The sequence below is a fragment of the Dermacentor andersoni genome, chromosome 5, assembly GCF_023375885.2.
Source record: "Dermacentor andersoni chromosome 5, qqDerAnde1_hic_scaffold, whole genome shotgun sequence".
In the NCBI taxonomy this organism is placed as follows: domain Eukaryota; kingdom Metazoa; phylum Arthropoda; class Arachnida; order Ixodida; family Ixodidae; genus Dermacentor; species Dermacentor andersoni.
The window spans coordinates 158,448,581-158,469,656 of NC_092818.1; the positions used below are offsets into that span (position 1 = coordinate 158,448,581).

Consider the following 21,076-nt stretch of genomic DNA (forward strand, 5'->3'; position numbering starts at 1 on the left):
GCTTCAAGCCGCAAAGAAGCCTCAGAAGGAAAATAACATATCTGTGTATTGACCCTTTTCGCGGTGATACCGTGGATGCTGCCATGTTTGATCACGTGGTTGCACGTCCATTGCTTACCTCAACTGCCTCCGTTGCCTCCGCGTTTACAATGGGTTTGTATGACGCCGGCGCGACTTAGCAAACCTCTGTCTCGGGAGATATCGTAGACGGTGACATGGTGGACGACACGAAGCTTTAGCCACAGCTTCGGAGAACATGCAAAAGCGCTTTCAGAGCTGATTCAGCTATGTCCAAACCGCGCGAGCAGTGTATGTCGTGCTTGTTCTAAAAGCGGGACCAAGTATGTATTCCAAGCCATCCAAACTTTCCGCTCATGATTTGAATCAGGATTAGTGCGTTTTGTTCTTCGTTCTTTACTTGACAAATACCTTGAAGCAGCGGCTTGTCACATTTCTGACTTCCTCAGTGCGGCCACTATCTGATTATTTTCTGCCTAATCGCTCGCGGGTGTGCTCACTTCCGATAACTTAGTTCTTGCTGCGCGGAAGGCGTGAAACGTAGCTGTTTCGTACGTTGTAATACCTTGTAGCAGAGACTTATTAGCGCTAGTACTCGCTTACTCTTGTGGACCGTCACGAAACATTCGGCTTCGACCATTCGCGCGCTATATCGGTGTAGTCCGTCATTTCTTGTGCGTATATGGTGCGCATATATTCAAGCGTGCGCCCATTCACTCATTGACACGTTGGCGATAGGGTGGGCGTAAGTTTCTGTGCCAGTTGGGGTAGATGTGTGTGGATTCTGTGCGCGAAACTTACTATGACAGGAAGCGGCGCTACTCCCTTTGTCATTGTTTAACGAGTGGTACTCACTCTTTCCGACGTTCTGGGGCTGAAACATTTCTGAAGGTTAGCGGTACAACGCTGGCGGATGGGCAAATTTCCGTATCCTCGAGAAAAGCTGTACCTCTCGAAGTACCGGTAACACGTACGGACAGATGCAGCAGCGGTCCGCGAACTTGGCCACACAGATTCATTCCATTCCTTAATATGCCAGTCATTGTTTTTGCAGCCAACTACTGCACACGTCTTCAATCCACATGATTCAATCCAGCATTATTGGAGTACAGTGCGTTAGCGAAAACTCAGTTGCATTTCCGACAGCTGATCGCACAGAAGCAAGGTGGAAGCGGTAGTGGTTTCGTATTCGTGCGTTGTCGCTGAGGCTACGTGCAGCGCGCCGCCGAAAGCGCCATCTCGTTTCTTTAGAACAAACTGCTCCGCGAAAAGAGTCAATATGGCGCTTATTACGTCATTACTGCTTTCCATGTCTTCTGTGCTAAGAAACGTCTGCTCTCTATGACTGCTGTTTTTATTGGGCTTTTGGCTCACGATATTTGTATATGAATGTACTTGGTGCCCACGGTGTCTAGCATCATTGCGCATTACGGTTACATGCATATTGCTCTTGTCCGTTACTTTCAAGATGTTTGCCATGCCTGTAAAACGTAACCATGCTTCGTGAATGCCTGAAAAGGGCCGAGGACTCGTCGGAGAATATGTCTCTTAAGTAATCTGCCCTCTTTAGACATTGGAAAAAGCCAGATAGAGTAGAAAAAGAAATTACAAAGAGGTCTACACGACTGACATGACGCACGTCGCCAACCATGTTCTGCAGTGAATACTCACGCGCACGCTGACCACATCACTGGTTCTGGGAAGCTGAAGGGGTTGTTCAAAAGTTGTCGCAGCGTCATTGCAACCGCATCAAGGGCACGGGCAGATGAGCACCTCAATCCAGGAGACACGATCGGAGTTGGAAGCATTAAGCTGGAAGCCAGGGCCACACCTGGTCACACAAACGGTACGTGCTCGTGCCTCTTTTTATATACGTAGAATCTAAAAAAAAAAAAAATATCGCCGTTCTTCGCATAACTTCGGAAAGAAGGTACAGGCAGCAGCCTTTTGTATTTCAAATACCTTATTCATCCTTGCTGCAACATCACTGAATATTTGCGTCACATCCACTAACCACCCATAGTGCACGCGTCATCTGCTTAGGTGCTTTTAAAGGTTGTTCATAAAAAAAAAATAGACAATTGCCAGCTCTGTTGTTTTGCAAGATCGCTTCAACAGTATGCACGACTTATAAACATTTTAGCCAATATGAAGTTTATTTTGCAGTTGGACTTCCAACAATAATAGTTCAGTCTTAGTGTGAGCGAAGGCCTATTAGACACGAGAAAGCGCAAAAACGAAAAATAAGCGCCGATGCCACCCAGTTGAAGTTTCCGCACCAGCTCTCCGTGACGTCATCAATTTGGGCAACGCCTGCTCGGGTCTCGTTAATCTCTGATCGAAAATTCAGTGGCGATTTAGCAGTAAATGCGAGGGGGAAAATTCGTTAGCATTACGTCGCACCACATCGACAGCCCGGGTCCATGGTTTAAACCGCGTTCACCACGTTGCAAGATGTTGCTCAGGACCTCACTCGACACATGTCTTGGCTCTTTGGGGAGCGAAGTGTAACTGACGGTGGCACTCTAGACCACCCTCCGTACCCTCTTACATCCCCTCTCTACCTCTACCACGTGACCGGCTTCCCACACTTCACACACTTTTTACTTTGGCACTCATCATGCTAACGCATTAATAAATATTGAATCCATTTAATTGTAATGAAACCGAGCATTCAACCCAGTCTGGATTTTACTTTTTCTACGCGAGAACGACCTAGATGTGCGGAAAAACACTTTGAAATCCGTGACGTCACACTAACGTGCTGGCGCTACGGTTAGGGCGAGAAATTGAAGGATGAATATTAGCTTCAATTCTCTGCTAGCGATCCATCGCTTCCCGTCATGTAAATGTAAACTGAGTTTTGCAACATGTACTTCACCAGTGTAGAAACTGATTTAGTTTTAGTTATCCGTTAACCTCAATGCGTACATCAAACAACGCTGCGTGCTTGAATCTCACATTGCCTGCTCGCCAGTTTCTTGTTCTCGGTTGGTTGGGTCTTCCCGCTCGCACATCTTGGCCTCCGTCCATCGAGAGGGCCTGTCTCGCGATATCAGCTTGTTGCACTCTTCCGCAACGTTGAGATACGCCTGCATGCCTTCAGCTAGCTCCGCACTCTGAAGGAAAGGAATGAGTGGGCCAAACAGTAAAATTTGAGCACGCCAAAACGCTTGTGACAACAAATGAATCCTGGTCGCGTGGGGCGAAATTTCTGTTGCATCCCCGAAGCCACAACTCTGAAAAGTAAAGAGATGCTCTTGTGGTAGCTACCAGAGGTTCAAAGAGCCAGGGATGGCTACAGCAGCTCTAAAACACATGCACGGCGTTGTTACATCTCTGGTCACGCGCGTGGCAGCTCGTGACTTTAGATTATTTTGTCGTCGACCTTACCGTATACTGGTCAGCGCTGCCAATTCATCCACAGGAGGATCTATACGAAACGGAATGCTTGTATTGTCAGATGAGTATGAGATACTAGCCGTTGCCGTCTGTTTATATTATTTCTTTCTTAAAGGTGACTGTTCATTTTCAGGTTGCATGACGTACGTGTGGCATGACCAAAGGAAAGCCTTCACTGGTGACGCACTGCTTATTCGCGGCTGTGGACGAACGGATTTTCAGGAAGGTATGACTATAATCAACTTTAACCTCATCACATGGATATTCTGCAACGGCTACGCGTGAACCCGGAGATGTAAAGGGGCCGCCTGGCAGCCGTGTTTCTTGTTTCGCTTTATTTTAGTTGTTGCATTTATTTCGCTGAAAATTTTCCGCTATCCGGATTAAAGTGCATGTTTCTAAATGTATTATTTCGTCTCCTTTAGACCCATCGCATAGCTTGCGAACTTTTCTTGATGATGATTATGATAATGATTATTTCTAGCGCATGTGGCAGAACCTGGTACAGTAACTGTAAGCACCCGCGATGATAGGCCAGCCTTATAAATATGCTTTACCCATGGACGTTAAATCACAAAAGGGGCGTACCGGTTTAAGAAAGAAATTTTTCAACGAAAAAGCGGCGGCCACATGGGTACGCGATAAGGGACCGGAGGCAGCATTTGACGCAGTGCAGGCATTTCTTTTTCTTTTCGGACCAATGAAAGAACACGATGGAGGGGGTGAGGCTGACAGTGTGACAGATAAAAACCATGCTGCCTCCGACCCATCGCAGTCAACCGCAGTCACCGACAGCCTGGTGAATCGATCTCTGTGCGCGGAGCAGCCATTGCTAATTCGTTTAACATACATTTGAGGGCACTAAAAGAGCGGCGCGTTAGCCGGCAATCACGTGTTTTTTTTTTTTTTTTTTTAATTTCGCACACTTTAAGAAAGGCTAGAAAAAAAAATTAAACTGGGAAGTAATCTCATAGAGGAAATAATCCGATGTTTCAGAACAAGCGCTACAACTTTTGTAATGAAGATCTTTCGCTGGAGTTAATATTTGAAAAGTTAATTAAGCAAACTTTGTTTATTACCCAGCTTGGCGGTTTGGAAATATCATGACGTGCTCCATAAGACTCAGAACAATACTGCGGCAGTTCTACACTCGTACTGCCTGTGTTTCTTTTTTAAATACTTGGCCCAAGTTAGCTGAAGCACCCTGTATATACGCAAAGTGCCTTGAAGCGGCCAGTTGCGCGGTAATTTTGCGTGTATTCGTGGGCTTCTTTCACGCTCGGAAAAACGCTTTTGTGTAGCACGTATTGAGCAACAGAAAGCTGTATCGGGAGTTTTTCGTCTTACTCTACAATTTTCACATTGGCACTTTTCATCTAATACTTGAGAACCTGATTAATTAATTAATTAATTAATTAATTAATGCTGCTTATGTAATTAGGCGGAATGTAAGAAAAGTATTACGAGTATCTTCAAGCGACGGCAAAGAACATTACCTTTGTTCTGTCCAGCTACGTGGCATTTGCATATATTTAAATCTGGGTGCACAATAGTTGGGACACCATTCATACCAGGGTGCTTTCTACTTCGTCCACAGGGAGCCCAGAGCGTCTATTCGATTCGGTGCATTCCCAGATACTCAGTCTGCCAGGCGACTACAATTTGTATCCTGCTCATGACTACAAAGGTATACTCCAACGACTGCCCTGTTAGCGCCATAGTCAATATACCTATCACAGAATATTGTGCATTCACATAAGCAGCTGTGCCAATACCTTTTACCGACCACAAGCATCGTTCATCGTGAGGAAAGTTTCTAGGGGGAGCTCTTATTTCCCAGCTTTGACGTGTTCTCTGAAAGGGTCGCCGATAGAACTAATACTTGCCAGCGTTATCATACCAAACAAGCTTCACTCATATAAAATGAGCTCGCTTTCCTCTGCATTTTTTTTCCCGTACACACTGGTGACTGCAGTTAAATAAATAGATAATATATTTGTAGAACCTGCAGAAAAGAGGCATTGCTGTTTGAGAAGCAGCGCTGACGCATATCGCTGGTAAAAATCCACCGAAACTGTCAGTCCGAAATCAATGGCGCAAGTGCCTCATTCTTCAATTATTGTTCTTTTCTTTTTTTTCATTACAAGCTTGTATCTATACAGTCCATGACTGTGGAATTATAGTCTTTTCAAATGCGCTTAAGGCTTACATTGGAAGTGCTGCGCGCACGTATGTATCGCACGTTGTTCAGTAGTGTATAGAAAAACGATGCGCTTTTATTTCAGCGCGTTTTAAATTCAAGGAAAGAAGGGCATTTTAGTCAGCCAATACAAAGACCTGAAACTTTCGCAATTCACGCAGCAATAAAAATCTTAAAGAGATGGCATTGTAAAACATCGCGCTAACTTGAAGGCATTTCTACACATCGTTTCTCTTTTTATGATCACTTCGGCTTCTGTAAGTAATGAATGTAACGCGGTAAGACTAAGTTACGTCCATCCAGGGCACTGTTTTTAAATATACTCGAGAGTCGAAACATTGTCTCTTTGGTCTGTATGCAGGTATGACCGTTACTACAGTGGCCGAAGAGCTCAAACACAATCCTCGCCTCACGAAAACCAAGGCCGAGTTTGTGGAAATAATGAAAAACCTCAATCTGAGCTATCCCAAGATGATAGGTATACAACTGATTGTATATTTCACTGACTTTTGCTATACGTATCAGTAAATGAAGTGGCAGGGTTTAAAGCCCTGATCGACTGGCAGGGGGGGGGGGGGGGGTTGAAATGCCAGAACACTCGTGTGCTTAGATTGTGGTGCACGCTAAAGAACCCTATATAGGTGGTCAAAATTAATCCGATGCCCTCCTCTAGGGCGTCTCTCATAGCCGCACTGTTGCTTTGAAACGCTAAACCCCATGAATCACGTAAAAATTAATAAATGCCCCTAATCTGCACATCGTGCAGACTTCCACGCACCATGCTTTCAATTCCTGCTCGCATCTGGCTTGCTTGCACAGTGGCTTGGCAGCTGCATCTGCAGTTGACTTCAGCGAGTGATAAACCTTTCTTGGCTTTGAGCCGACACTGTTCTATAAATTGTGATGTTTAATGGCCAGAAACTGAACAGCGGGTTATAAAGAACGCCATAGTCGAGGGCTGTGGATAAACTTTGACCACCTCGACTTAATCAGCGTGAAGACAAAACACGGCACACGAGCATTTTTTTTTTCCTTTTTTCGTTTCGCTCCCTATCCGTAGGAATGCGGTCGCCGCGGCCGAGTGTGGAACCCAGGACCATCTGTATAAGTAAAATTGTGGTGACTGAAAGCAGTAAAATGAGTTTAGGCTCTACAATAGAAAAAAAAGCAAACGTATCGATATATTATAGCAAATGAGATTAAAAGAATGAAGAAATATTCTCAGCGTCTAACAAAGAAAATATGTTAATTACATGCGCGAAATATAATCGCTCGACGGACAGTTTCAGTACAGCAGTCAGTTTTATTTCCAGCATAAAACTTAGCCCAAAGGTATTCATTGTTATACTTACATTTATGCCTACTTGCGGATGCACAGTGATCCAAACTCAGAAATGTAGAAGCCAACCGGTGAAGAGAGTTGTCACACGTCGTTTTATGGCAGGCATCTTGGTTCACAGGAATCTGGCGAAGGAAGGAACGGGGGCTGGGCACATACACCTTGTGTCCCCTCCCCCTGTCGAATCTCTGCATCTCGTCTCGGTGAATGAGTAGCCTAGGATCGGTATAACGTGTGCACCAGGGCGTCCGAGACAGCCAGGCTACAGAGAGGGCGTTCATCCCTGGCAGGCCGACACGCGACTATAGCGCTGTTTGGGAGCAACGACCTTGAATCTTGAAATTCTACTTCGCAGGGAGTAGAGACATGCAGACACCGCAAGCGTTGTGTGTCTGTTTCTACTCCTTGCGTCCCGTCTAATTGAGCTCGTGTCAATTTTTCCCGTTTAAGCATTGAGTAACTTCCTTCACAGTTATAACTTCGTCATTGGTTTCGTCATTGGTTCACATAGCAACACCAAAAATTATTTTTTACCTTCACCAAGTCCGCAGTAAATTTTTCAGCTGTTGCTAGTGTTTTGACTAGTTGATCGCTCTATTTCCAGACAAAGCAGTTCCAGCCAACCTGATATGCGGACTGGATTACGCTTCCTCCAACTGAGCCCACCTTGCTCTATTCTAAGGAACATCCTCATCAGTGGGCTCCGCTAAGAAGCTACAAGTCAGGTGAAATTCAGTACGCGAGTACATCCCAGAAAGGCGCAATGACATATTTTATTAAATATTTATATTTCACGTTGTTTTCACGTCTGTTTGTCATGGTTTACACTCGCATTTGACTGCATAAGATTGTGCGGACATATGCTCACAAGTTCGTTCGTTTAATTCTGTAATTGGCATTTGCGATCGCGTCACTTGTGCCTGTTCCACATACTTTGTAGGACTGCTTTCGAATCCGAATGGGAACGTGCAATGAACCGGTGGCGCCGCAGTGCGGAAAAGCGAACGCGTGTCGCGTGCTCAGTGCAGCAGCCGGCCCATGAGTCGAGCCGTGTCAGGTTGTTTCTGGAGCTTTGCAATGTTGCATATGAATTTCTGCGTCGTAAACTGTGCTAATAGCTACAAGAGCTGCCCACCTGGAATGAAGTTTTCAGTTTTCCGGCGCGACCATGCTTCAGAGACCAGCGGGAAAGCTGGATTCGCAGTGTACGCCGTGCGAAGTGATCGCGCACATCTACAAACTGCATGCTGTCGCTAGTTCGCTGTGAATTTACGCTCCACGCAAGTTAATCCATATATTTACAGTGCAGACGGAACCGAATGGCAGCCGGCAAAGTGGTCACGGCATCGACGGGTCTAGCTTCTCCCGCCTACGCTCCTGCTGTTTTTCCCCCGACCTACCGCAAAACTGCACGTGTGTTGTTACGCATAGACCAATGACTACTTATGGGTACCCTAGTGAAAACTGACTAGTTGACAGGAACACAAAAGGAGGTATCAGTCAGTTGGGCGCGACTCAGGGAAAAAAATGGCAGTGGCTTAGCTCGGCTATGCCAGGATATACGTAGCGAAAGCTAAGGCATAGCATGGTTAGCCTTGGTTAATCTTGATTGCAAGTCCAGGTTAGTCTGGTTATCTAGGTATGTTGCGGCGTTTAGCCAGTCGTTCGGCGCGCTGTTCGTCTGTTTCCTGGGCGATTCGTTTCCTCTTCATCTCGTTCCGATGTCGATTCCAGGCCTCCTCCTGCTTATCAGAATTGTCGCCGTCCATACTGCCGCCTCAACTGTGGTTGCGCCGCACGCGAGCTCTCCTTTTCAATCCTCCGACATGTCATCAGGCATGCGACGCAGCTGGCGAAGCGAGCGGAGGCGAGCGCAAGGACGAGGAACGCGGTGTGACGTCATACCAAACGGCGGCAGCGGAAAGGCTCGGTGCTACTAGTGGCGCATGCGCAGTAGTGACTAGGTAGCGAGAGAGAGAAATATCCGAGGCGAGGCGCGCGTTGTGACGTCATGTGCCTCCTCGGAGCTCCGCCACGGCGAAATCGCAAGTTTGCGGCCAGTAAAGCTTTCGCTTTAAAAGTATGCTACGCGCTACGTATTAGCAGACCGCACAGTTTGTAAAGGCGAACAGTAAGGAAGGGGCCCCGGAAGCGTGGCACAACGCATCAGGGACCGCGCGAATTTTAGCATTTACTCCACCACTACAGCTATGGCCCCTTGACAGCTCTGCGCGTGCACGCGAAGGCGCACAACGCTTGAGTTGCGCTACGGGACGGCTTAGATACCACGTGCAAAATTGGCACGTAACATCAACGCAATGGTAGCCGTGCGCTAAAAAATATCGGCGTAACGTTACGAGACAGTTTTAGCAGAGCGCTTGCTTGCGCTCCGCTCCACACACGTTTCACGCGCGCCGGTGGCTGCACAGAATGCATTGATTTCGCTTATCTAACAAGAGCGCCTTCCAGAGATGCCACTGACGTGCTCTCAGCTTGGCGGTAAAACGATTACGAAAGCAACTACACGCTCCCTGACGCACCGCTAAATCAGGTTCCTAGCGGAACGTGGTCAGCGTCTCACGTTCCGCTGCCGCTATGTGTGCTGTGCGCACGCGCGTCAGTGTTCCCAGTAGCGTTTTGCTGAGCGGCTGCCTGCCAATTGTTGTGATAGGCCGGTCTGAGCGGAGCGGACCGTAAACGCTCTGCTAAAGCTCTCTACGGTTTCAGCTGCTACACAGCCAGACGCGTGTCGAATCCGTTCGGCAGGCACAGATGATGCTTCAGGGGGCCAGGCCGAGAACTAAACAGAAAATCGGAAACTGCATGCTTCACCTTTTTTACTCAAGCACTCACGCCGCCCGAGCAACGTCTACAAACGGAACTAAACTACAGCACAGAAAGCTTGGCGCAACTGTTGCGACATCATTAATTGCAACACCGTTCGGAGATCGTAGGTTTTACTTGCAGCTATCGCACTCAGTTGTCAGATACGTTTAAGATCACGCTACACCGCATGTCGGACGAAGGTGTCATCGTTTACTCAGTAATAAGAAGAAAAAATAAGAATGCGTACTAACCGCGATTGTGACGGCGCATACCTCCAGGCGTGCATTGGCCTGTCGCACGCATCGTCGTTTCAAAACACTCAGTTGCACGTCCGCGCTTTCTTCGGTCACGTCGACAACATGATTGCTTCGGTATAATTTATGTCCCTTCTCTTCGTTTGAGGCCCTAAAAAATACTGCACTGTTAACTTTCTTGAAACCTACCTGTTTTATCACACATGTTACCATCGCGCACACGCACGTCCATGCGATGCCGGCGTATACCAGACGGAGAGACGCGTCAGTTCGTAGCACGCGGGTGGAAACTGAAATGGCCGTTCGTGGCGCTTGTGCACTGAATTGTTGCGCCACCCGTAGGTGTTGCACGTTCCGCACCCGCACTAGAAAATTAATATTATACACCCTAGACTCTTAAAAAAAAAGTTTGCACCATTTCGCGCTTGTCACGCAACGATAATCGTCGTCGGTCTTGTTTGCGTTTCCTTTCTGGAAAACTCCGCGCTTGCTACCTTTCTTTCGAGAATGATATGTCACGCTGATAACGCGCATGTCGTTCGTTACCTAGAACTACCGGGCTCGCAACTTTAAAGAAAGGAAATGCGGGCAAGATAGATGACCATTATCGTTGTGGGACACGAGCCCCAAAGGATGCAAACTTCTTTAGTGGCACGGGCATCGAGTGGCAGTCTCGTTTCTTGCGCAGCACTTCCGGTTCACTTCCTGAGATGACCGGGGAGGAAATCCAAAATAAATGAGAAAAAAAATTGAAAAAAAAAATTAACTCAGTGCCCTCCCACTCTGTGAAGAAGGATGACCAGCGAAGCTGTGCATGTGGGCCCCTTAATGGTGAACTGTACCTACGCCGCGGGTCGGCCCGGCATTTCACTATCTTCGTGATCAGCCCACGTATGGGGAGTGCTTAAGCCTGTTTCACTTCCGCCGCGGGTCGGCCCGGCATTGCGATATCTTTGGGATCGGCCGACGTATGGGGAGTGCTTAACGCCTGCTTCACCTCCGTCGCAGGTCGGCCCGGCATTGCGCTATCTTCGGGATCGGCCCACGTATGGGGAGTGCTTAACACCTGCTTCACCTCCGCCGCGGGTTGGCCCGGCATTGCGCTATCTTCGGGATCGGCCCACGTATGGGGAGTGCTTATAACGCTTGCTTCACCTCCGCCGCGGGTTGCCCCGGCGAATCGCTATGTTCAGGATCGGCCCATGTATGGGGAGTGCTTAACGCCTGCTTCACCTCCGTCGCGGGTCGGCCCGGCATTGCGCTATCTTCAGGATCGGCCCACGTATGGGGAATGCTTAACACCTGCTTCACCTCCGCCGCGGGTTGGCCCGTGTTGGATATCTCAGTGCTGGCACGAGTTGTTGCAAACTCAGCGCTGACGCCCGTTATTGCAAACGGGTCGCAAGCCCCAAGGGTAGCGTTGGCCTGGCGGCCTGGGGCACTGGAAGCATCCGAAGGTCCCGGCAAAGCATGAGTCGACTGGTAACAGAACAACTGGTTTATTCTAACATCGCAAAAGAGCGGGCGGTCAGGTCGACCGAAGTGAGAGACGGGAGAGCACGTAACTCGACAGAAGAAATCGGAGCCTCCCTCTTGGCGTCCGGGGGCAGCTGCTCTTATACTTTCGCAGTTGAGGGCAAGAAGGAAGGTCACGGGATGTGACCACGTGACGGCGGGGGACGGACGAGCTGAGATGCATGTTGAGACGAGTGTAGTGACTCAACCGCCGGCCGGGCGCCGGACAGACCTCCTCGCTTCACACTTGGGGAGCTCCTCTCCCCGGCTGCTGCGCTTTGACAAGCGTGGCACACACACACACACGCACACACGAAGACACGTGGCACTGAAACACGCCTGGACGCGCTTGGCGGGGAGGCGTGTCTGCGGCGCTGAACGGGCCAAAATGTCCGCTGCTTGGAACGAAGCCCCGGCGTCCGTTGCATCCGCGCCGGCTATACCCGCGCGTCGTAGGCGAAACGTAACAGACCGCCCCGCCGGGGGAAGGAGATCCCGATGGTCAGGGGACTGCATCCGCTGTCCGGAGGGATGTCGCTCGATGATGCTCATAACCGAAGTCGGGCGTCCTTCGGCGTTTCTTGAGCGCAGCGCACAGAGAAGGCCTCGTTCTCTCGTTCAGGTTCACACAGGACACTGCAAAGTGACTTCGGGAGAGTTGACATTTTTGTTCTCGTTCCCGGCAAGCGTTAGAACTACGCCGAAAGTCAACCGCTCAGTCAGCAAGCACGGCACAACCCTCACTAAGCCCTGCCAGGCTCTTTCCCCTTTTATACTACTGCCTAGTTCCTTACAGTAGTTTAGCAGCACTCAGAACGCGTCCACAAATCGGAAAATTGCACTAGAAAGCACATCATCACTTTGAAACACTACACAAAAGCAATATGTTAAAAAAATCCTGCCTCAGGAAGAAAAACATCAGTAACAAACAATTTTGAGGCTGATTCCCACGTTAGGGGCTTCGACTTAAGCCATCGGCGTTACCGTTGAGACTCCCCTTTTTGTAACGCACCTCAAAGGAATGTTGTTGCAAAGCTAGGCTCCAGCGCAGGAGGCGGCCATTTGTGGAAGAGATAGTCTGCAGCCATTGGAGAGGGCAGTGATCCGTCTCGAAGCATGCGAAGCGGAGAACGCAGCGAGCGACCGTACACTAGCTCAGCTGGCGAAAACCCCGTAGCCGCATGCGGCGCGGTCTTTAATGCCAACATCACCCCAGGCAGACACAGCTTCCAGTCAGTTTGTTGTTCAAACCACAATGCTCTCAACACGCGCTTCATGACGGAGTGGAGCTTCTCAACGGAATTCGACTGGGGGTGGTGCACTGAGCTGTGTAACAGCTTTACTCCGCACCTTTCAAGAAAGGCTGTCGTCAAAGCGCTAGTAAACACTGTGCCCTGATCTGATTGGATTTCCGCAGGAAAACCAACTCGCGCAAATATGGACAGTAGTGCATTGACTATCTCAACTGAGCTTAGTTCTTTAAGCGGCACTGCTTCAGGGAACTTTGTCGCTGGGCAGATCACAGTCAAAATGTGTCTGTACCCCGTGGCTGTTACCGGCAGAGGTCCCACTGTATCAATAACGAGCCGTCTGAAAGGCTCCGTAATGATAGGTACCAACTTCAACGGCGCCCTCGATTTGTCCCCTGGTTTGCCCACCCGCTGACAGGTGTCGCATGTCTTCACAAAGTGGTCTGCGTCCCGAAAACACCCTGGCCAATAGTACTCCTGCAAGAGACGGTCCTTAGTTTTCTTAACTCCTAGGTGTCCGGACCACGAACCCCCATGCGACAAGCGCAACAGATCCTGACGGTAGCACTGAGGCACGATCAGCTGATCGAACTCCACTCCTCTGCGGTCTAGATACTTCCGGTACAGGACCCCACCTCTTTCCACAAAGCGAGCATTTTTCTTGGCGATACCTTCCTTGACAATGCAGCGTATGTTTTCTAGGCTGCCATCCTTCTTTTGCTCGGCTATCAAAGCCGACCGGCTGACTTTTAGCAACCTGTTAAGTCCATCTGACGTAGGCGCGATGAGCAAATCTGCAGATAGCTCTTCTAACTTTCCCGTGTCGGGAATTTCCTCTCCAGTATCTGCTGCCTTTAACGCTACAGGCGCAATTTTATTCAGTTCGGGCGTGCTCTGAATATCAGCTTGCTGCACCTCTGACCCTTTCTCATTGTTTGACAACGTCGGTCCTGCAACTACCGCCTTTGCAGCGAGCTCCCGAACCTTCGATCTGGTTAAGGCCTGAACGCTAGCCTCACCAAACAAAAGCCCCTTCTCGCGCAGGAGGTGATCGGACCTGTTCGAAAATAGGTACGGGTACTGGGGGGGCAGCATAGATGACACTGCGGCCTCCGTCTCAAGCGCTCCGAAAGGTCCTTCAATAAGCACTTTTGCTACGGGCAGACACACGCTATGAGCTTCCACGGCTTGCTTGATCCATGCGCACTCGCCCGTGAACATATCGGGTTCTACGTAAGAGGGGTGAACTACATCCATCGTAGCTGCGGAATCGCGAAGCACTCGGCACTCTTTCCCGTTCACGAGGAGGTCTCGCATGTAAGGCTCGAGAAGCTTCATGTTCTCGTCAGTGCTGCATAAGGACAAAAACACGACTTTTGTTTTTGTTTCTGGACACTGCGCCGAAAAGTGACCCGGCTTCTGGCACGTATAACAAACGCGCGCTTGCCTCGTCTCGAACCGTTTTCTGCGTTCGGCTTCGGCTGCCGCCGTCTCCTTACGTTCGGTCGGACTGCTTTCACTCGCATCCGAACTACGTGTGTCCCCCTTTGCTCTCATGGGTGTGAACTTCGGCCTCTCAAACTTGGAGCCAAATTCACCCTTTTGACCGTCCTTAGCTCCGCGAGCCCGACGCGTCACAAACTCCTCGGCTAGCTCGGCGGCTCTAGCCACCGTACTAACGTCTGGCCTATCCAAGACCCAGTACCGCACGTTCTCAGGTAACCGACTATAAAACTGTTCTAGCCCGAAACACTGCAGAACTTTCTCGTGGTCACCAAACGCTTTCTCTTCTTTGAGCCACTCCTGCATGTTTGACATTAGCCTGTAGGCAAACTCTGTATACGACTCACTTCTGCCTTTCTCATTTTCCCGGAACTTCCGACGGAACGCCTCCGCTGACAGCCTGTACTTTTTTAGCAGACTCGATTTCACTTTCTCGAAATCCTCTGCCTCCTCTCTCTCCAAGCGAGCGACTACGTCGGCCGCCTCGCCGGGTAACAAAGTGAGCAAGCGCTGTGGCCACGTTTCCCGAGAGAACCCCTGCTTCTCGCACGTTCGCTCAAAGTTAACCAGGAACAAACCAATGTCCTCTCCAAGCTTAAACGGCCGCATCAGGTCAGTCATTTTGAACAATACTCGTTCTCCTGCACCGTGTGCCTGACTTCCATTACGAGCGCGTTCCATCTCTAACTCGAGACGCTTCATTTCCAAAGCGTGTTGACGGTCGCGCTCTCTTTCTTTCTCTTGTTGCTCTCGTTCTATCTGTTCTTTACGTTCACGCTCTTCTTTTTCTTTCTGTTCTTTTCGTTCACGCTCATCTTTCTCTTTCTGTTCTTTAAGTTCACGCTCCTGTCTCTCTTTCTGTTCTTTAAGTTCGCGCTCCTGTCTTTTTGCCCGCTCCTCAATGGTCTCAAGGCATTCCGACAGCTCGTCATCCTCAGCTTCTAACTCAAGAATAGCCCTCAGCAGTTCTGGTTTTCTGAGTTTGTCTGAGACATCCAGACCCAACTCTCTTGCAAGCTCCAGCAATTTCGGTTTGCGCAACGACTTCAAATCCATGGCTGCTCTGAACGCTGCTTTCTCTACTGCCTACTATTGTCTTGCCGCAAACTAACCCGGCAGCAACGACAACCACAATTACCAGCTCTGTTTCTGACACTAACAAAAGCCTGGCAAAACTCAGTAGAAGAAAGTCCCGCACTCACCAAACCTCGCAGCCAAGAATTCAGCGCAGTCGTTCCGCTGCAGGCAACCAGTCATCACACAGGGCTCGTTGCACTGCTCCCGGATGGTCGTTGTGCTGCTCAGCATACAGTCAACCGCATCTCTTCGCTGCTGGCCTCCGTTGTCGCGATCTCACCGCTGGCAACCAGCTGTTGGATATCTCAGTGCTGGCACGAGTTGTTGCAAACTCAGCGCTGACGCCCGTTATTGCAAACGGGTCGCAAGCCCCAAGGGTAGCGTTGGCCTGGCGGCCTGGGGCACTGGAAGCATCCGAAGGTCCCGGCAAAGCATGAGTCGACTGGTAACAGAACAACTGGTTTATTCTAACATCGCAAAAGAGCGGGCGGTCAGGTCGACCGAAGTGAGAGACGGGAGAGCACGTAACTCGACAGAAGAAATCGGAGCCTCCCTCTTGGCGTCCGGGGGCAGCTGCTCTTATACTTTCGCAGTTGAGGGCAAGAAGGAAGGTCACGGGATGTGACCACGTGACGGCGGGGGACGGACGAGCTGAGATGCATGTTGAGACGAGTGTAGTGACTCAACCGCCGGCCGGGCGCCGGACAGACCTCCTCGCTTCACACTTGGGGAGCTCCTCTCCCCGGCTGCTGCGCTTTGACAAGCGTGGCACACACACACACACGCACACACGAAGACACGTGGCACTGAAACACGCCTGGACGCGCTTGGCGGGGAGGCGTGTCTGCGGCGCTGAACGGGCCAAAATGTCCGCTGCTTGGAACGAAGCCCCGGCGTCCGTTGCATCCGCGCCGGCTATACCCGCGCGTCGTAGGCGAAACGTAACACCCGGCATTGCGCTATCTTCGGGATCGGCCCACGTATGGGGAGTGCTTAACACCTGCTTCACCTCCGCCGCGGGTCGGCCCGGCATTGCGATAACTTCGGGATCGGCCCACGTATGGGGAGTGCTTATAACGCTTGCTTCACCTCCGCCGCGGGTTGCCCCGGCGAATGGCTATGTTCAGGATCGGCCCATGTATGGGGAGTGCTTAACGCCTGCTTCACATCCGCCGCGGGTCGGCCCGGCTTTGCGCTATCTTCGGTATCGGCCCACGTATGGGGAATGCTTAACACCTGCTTCACCTCCGCCGCGGGTTGGCCCGGCATTGCGCTGTCTTCGGGATCGGTCCACGTATGCGGAGTGCTTAATGCTTAACACTTGCTTCACCTCCACCGCGGGTCGGCCCGACATTGCGCTGTCTTCGGGATCGGCCCACGTATGCGGAGTGCTTAACGCCTGCTTCGCCTCCGCCGCGGGTCGGCCTGGCATTGTGCTATCTCCGGGATCGGTCCACAACCACGAGACCGAAAGGGGTAATTAAGGCCGTCTTAGCCCCCGTATGATTGACCTGTCAAATGTGAGAAGCGTTCAAGCAGGCGTCCCCATGTCGACATAATTGCCCGCATCTCCGAAACAGCGTCAATCCCTTTTTCCCCGAGCTGACACAAACGGACCGACGAAGGAAAGAAAACCCGAAGGGCTGGGTCGACGGTAGAACCGACTTCCACAGGCTCCCCACGAAGACGTCGACAACCGCAGGAACGCGCCAGAGGTTATTTAAGGCCGTCCCAGCCCCCGTGTTAATCATAACTGCTCGAGACTCAGATGAGAGTCGCATCCATGTGACAATGAAGTGAATAAAATATTTTCTACTTTTTTCATGATCACCTTCGTCGTCGTTTCCTGGTTTTTGCGGTGAAGACCCACCTCGCACGGTCGAGATTGTATCACAGGCTACACCTCGAAAAGAGCTAAACGAGGGAAACACAATTGCCTCCTGGCTTTTTGTCCTCCTCCGCTACGAACGTCGCTTTCTTTTCAACCTCGTCTGACGACTCAGACGCGCTCTGACTCGGAACATTGCAACTGACAAATGTGCCTTTCTAAATCTTTCTCTGCGCTCCCCAGAGGGTTTAGTGGCTTTGGTTTTACTCGGCCGCGTTGTCTTCTCTACCGCTATTCTGAATTTGCGACGCCTCTTTCTCTTGGCACTGTTTCTGATGCGCCGTTCCGAGTGCCTTTCTTTTCTTTCCGTTGGCGGCTCCTCGGCCTGACCAACTTCTTAAATTTCGCTCGGGGAATTCAGAAAGATGTCCTCTTCCGACTTGACTATGTCTTCAGAGCTAGCTGTTTCATCTTCCTCCTTCGTACTGAGTTCTTCATCGCAGTTCAGCTCCTGACCTTCTTCCTGAATTTAGGAAGGGGAAATCGGAATGATTTCCCCCTCCGGCTGAATCACGTCTCCCGAGCTAGTTACTTCAACATCCTTCTCTGCACTGTTCCGCGTCGCAACACAGCGCCTGCTCCTCTTTCTGAATTTTGATAGAGAAAATCGGTTTCTCCCGAAATTCCTCTGCGGAGAGCTTGTATTTGGGGAGAAAACCCGCCTTCACTAAACTGTACTTGCCTGCCTCGGCCTCACTCAGTCGGAATGCGACCTGCGCGACTTCTCCCGGCATCAACTCAAACAACCGCTCCGGCCATGTTTCCTGGTGAAATGATCGCCTCTCACAAATCCACTCGAAATTAATCGGGTGGAGACCGGTGTCATTGCCTGTTTCGTACGCCTATTATTTGCGCCTGTTTTGTCAATTTCATGCTTTCTGTTTGTGACGGCGCCCCGCGCCATAACCTCGCGATGCCTAGTCTGATTTCCGTGAGCTCAATTTCATGCTGCCTTCGTTCCCTCTCAAGCTCAATTCCTTCCTGCCTTCGTTTCCTCTCGCGCTCCTTCTCTTCCTTCCTTTCTTTCCCCTCGCGCTCATTTTCTTCCTTTTCTAGCCATATCTTTTCCCAGGCCTCTCTGAGCTCGCCCTCATCCAAACACACTTTGTCAATCGCCGTACGAATTTCGGGCTTCTCAACCTATGGTTAACCTCAATACCGAGCTCTGCTGCTTTTCGAGAGCTGACTAAAACTTCCCCTGTATTGCCCGCACACCCGGTGGCGATCATTCACAGCTAATTGCCCGATAGAAACCTGTCCTTGTCGTCCGGCAAAACGTAGTGGTTCAAGCACTCACCAACGTCGAGCTTGCGAAGGTCGTGTCTCCCGGAGCCACGTTCGCAGGTCGCCGATCCCAGATGGTGGAACTGCCTTCAGCTGCTCTTCGTTCCAGTTTCCTCGAGTCGTCCAAGACTCCACGCAGTTACTGCGACGGTTGTGTCTCCCTGAGTGACGAAGAGAAGGTCTGCTGATCCCGGATCCGCAGAAGTCGCTCTTCCGTCGTAGTTTCCCTCGATCTTCGAACTTCGTGTCTCCCGGAGCCACGTGCACAGGTCCGCCGATCCCAGATCGTGAGGAGTGCCTTCTTGATCTCTTCCTTCCAAATTCCTCGAGTCGTCCAAAACTCTACGCCGTTACTGCGACGGTTGTGCCTCTCTGAGCCACGAAGAGGTCTGCTGATCCCGGATCCGCAGAAGTCGCTCTTCCGTCCCTAGTTTCCCTCGACCTTGCGAAGTTCTTGTCTCCCGGAACCACGTACACAGTCCGCCGATTCCAGATCGTAAGGACTTTCTTCTTGATCTCACTACTGACAACCAGTTTATTGCGGCTAGGATGGCGTTCAGGGCATGGAATCCACCAAGCCCATCGACTACTACGTCAAGTTGTAGAAAATGAACGAAAAAGGGTTTATTTAGCTTAGTTACACGGCTCCAGTGAGGAAGTACGCTCCATGCAGGAGCAGTTAAAATCTCAGTTCTTCAGGACCCTCTGTCCTCACTCTCGAAAAGTATCTGCTTTTGATCCCGTCGTTTTCCCTACGCGAGTCTACTAGGGAACCTGAAGACTATCCAGCAGCAAATCACCATCGTACACTCCATTGCGACACCACGCCCATGCTCGCAATAACCCGCAGTAACTCCACCTCCGGAACTGGTTTGGAATCTGTGGAAAGAAATCAACTGGCGACACCTAGTTCGTCGTTGCCCACCCCCCTTTCTTCTTCGCTCAGGCTGCCAGGTAAAGGGCGGGGTGAGGGCCTTTCGTGGACACCGAAAGTTTACCTAGAACACCGAGGTGCCGAGGTGCCAGTGCCACAAAGAGACACCTAAGCCAAAGATTAGGGTCACCTACCATTTTATTAAGTGTACTCCAACTCGGTGGATACATTTTTTTTTTTTAAACCTCCAAATAGCACCCACGAGACGTTCATTTGAGGGATCGCCCGACGTTTGTGCGCAGACGCGAGTAAGAGCGGGCGCGAGAGAGATAATGTGGGGGCTTTTGCTCCTTGAATATATATATGACTCTGCCTAGGCACTACGCAGGAGGCTTCTTAGCGCGTGTTGTATGCGTTTGTCCCTAGGCGTGCCGGCATTGCTGAGTGGAGTCGAGTTTGCTTACGCTCGGACGCTGGCTGCCGGCGCGGTAAAATAGGTGAAGCAGCGGGTACTGGACGCCCCATTTGGCGACCGCTGTGTCGGGCAGTCTGTCTCGCACCTGCGGTGCTCGTGCTAAGTCAGTCGTGCCGGATCATACCTTTCTCGCGCCTTACGACGATGTACCATGAAAATAACACCACAGATGTTCCCGTGGGAGCAGTGGGGACCGTAGTAGAGCTCGGGCCGCATATATTGAAAATCTAGAAGGCAGAGCAGAGCGCCTTAGCAACCGCGGTTGAACGCAAGCGGCGCAAAGGTCGCCGGTGACGCTCGACGCCCCTGCAACCGCTACGAGAATACGTCGTGCTACCCTAACGCCTCATACGCTAACCTAACCAAACATAACCTAATGGTAACGTAACCAAACGTGGCCGAGACGAAAAGAGAATAATCGTCACGGCGAAACCGGTGTGAATGCGCCGCGCCACCCTGACGCCTTTTAGCTAACCTAAAAAAACGTAACCTAACGTTAACCTAAGCTAACTTCGCCGATACACAAAGACAATAATCCGCGCGGCTTAACCGCTGTGAGAGTACGCGGCGCCACCGTAACGCCTTAAATTTACGCTAACCTAACTAAGAACCTAAGCTAACCTTACCTAACAACGTGGGCGAGACGCAAAGCCAATAATTCTCACGGCGTGACACCAGGCGGTGGCGTTCAACCGCGGTTGATAAGGCGCTGTGCGTTTATTTCACACAAAGAGGACTAAAAATTCTTCTGAAAAGTCGCGGACAGCAGCATACGAAAAGCTTGCCAAGAGCGAAGATACTGCACCAGGAGAGCAGGCCGGGCCTCTACTTCGGCCCATACTGCACCCCCGGAAAAATCAGTTTCTCTCTTTTTTTTAATATATAGCGTCGTAAGGGGCAAGAGAGGTTTAATCCGGCATGACTGACTCAGCACCAGCGCCGCAAGCGCGAGAAAGTCTGTCCGACGTACCTGAAAGTGTCCGACGTCCGAGCAAAAGACCCACGAAAAGACCCCAGATTTTCTCCCTCGCACCCGCTCTTACTCGCGCCTGCAATGCCGGCACGGCTAAGGAGAAACGTGTGCAAAACGAGCGAAGAAACTTCTCCGTGCTATCTAGGCAAAGTGAGACGCAAAAGCCCCCAAATTTTCTCTCTCGCATCCGCTTGTGCT

General features: G+C 50.5%; 1 protein-coding gene and 2 long non-coding RNA genes across 12 annotated transcripts in view; 1 reads left to right on the forward strand and 2 right to left on the reverse strand.

The window, feature by feature from the left end:
* Nucleotides 1-1,778, reverse strand: part of LOC126531471 (uncharacterized) — a 51,523-nt gene extending 49,745 nt beyond the window's left edge. Inside the window, exon 1 of the long non-coding RNA XR_008612684.2 lies at nucleotides 1,690-1,778. This is a non-coding gene — a long non-coding RNA (uncharacterized lncRNA). The remainder of the gene's footprint in view (nucleotides 1-1,689) is intronic.
* LOC126531457 (uncharacterized) overlaps nucleotides 1-21,076 on the forward strand; it is a 58,804-nt gene that overhangs the window by 30,253 nt on the left and 7,475 nt on the right. For 2 of the 6 annotated variants that reach the window (XM_055071187.2, XM_072288441.1), the window contains exon 3: nucleotides 1,679-1,864. The exons of 2 other annotated variants lie outside the window; for them this stretch is intronic. In XM_055071187.2, coding sequence (XP_054927162.2) covers nucleotides 1,679-1,864 — 186 coding nt within the window. Of the gene's footprint in view, nucleotides 1-1,678; nucleotides 1,865-3,553; nucleotides 3,647-5,017; nucleotides 5,108-5,981; nucleotides 6,099-7,563; nucleotides 7,685-21,076 lie in introns of those variants that run through there. 2 more of the 6 variants (XR_008612691.2, XM_072288443.1) reach the window with 2 other exon arrangements.
* On the reverse strand, nucleotides 1,810-21,066 carry LOC129385119 (uncharacterized). 5 transcript variants are annotated; one of them, XR_011894823.1, is made up of 6 exons: nucleotides 18,570-21,066; nucleotides 10,037-10,190; nucleotides 6,973-7,084; nucleotides 6,399-6,456; nucleotides 2,980-3,137; nucleotides 1,810-1,899 (listed from the first exon to the last, which is right to left on the reverse strand). It is a non-coding gene; the product is annotated as an uncharacterized lncRNA (long non-coding RNA). The 5 variants fall into 5 exon arrangements; XR_008612694.2 differs by lacking the exon at nucleotides 6,399-6,456 and having other exon boundaries at nucleotides 19,625-21,066; XR_008612692.2 differs by lacking the exon at nucleotides 6,399-6,456.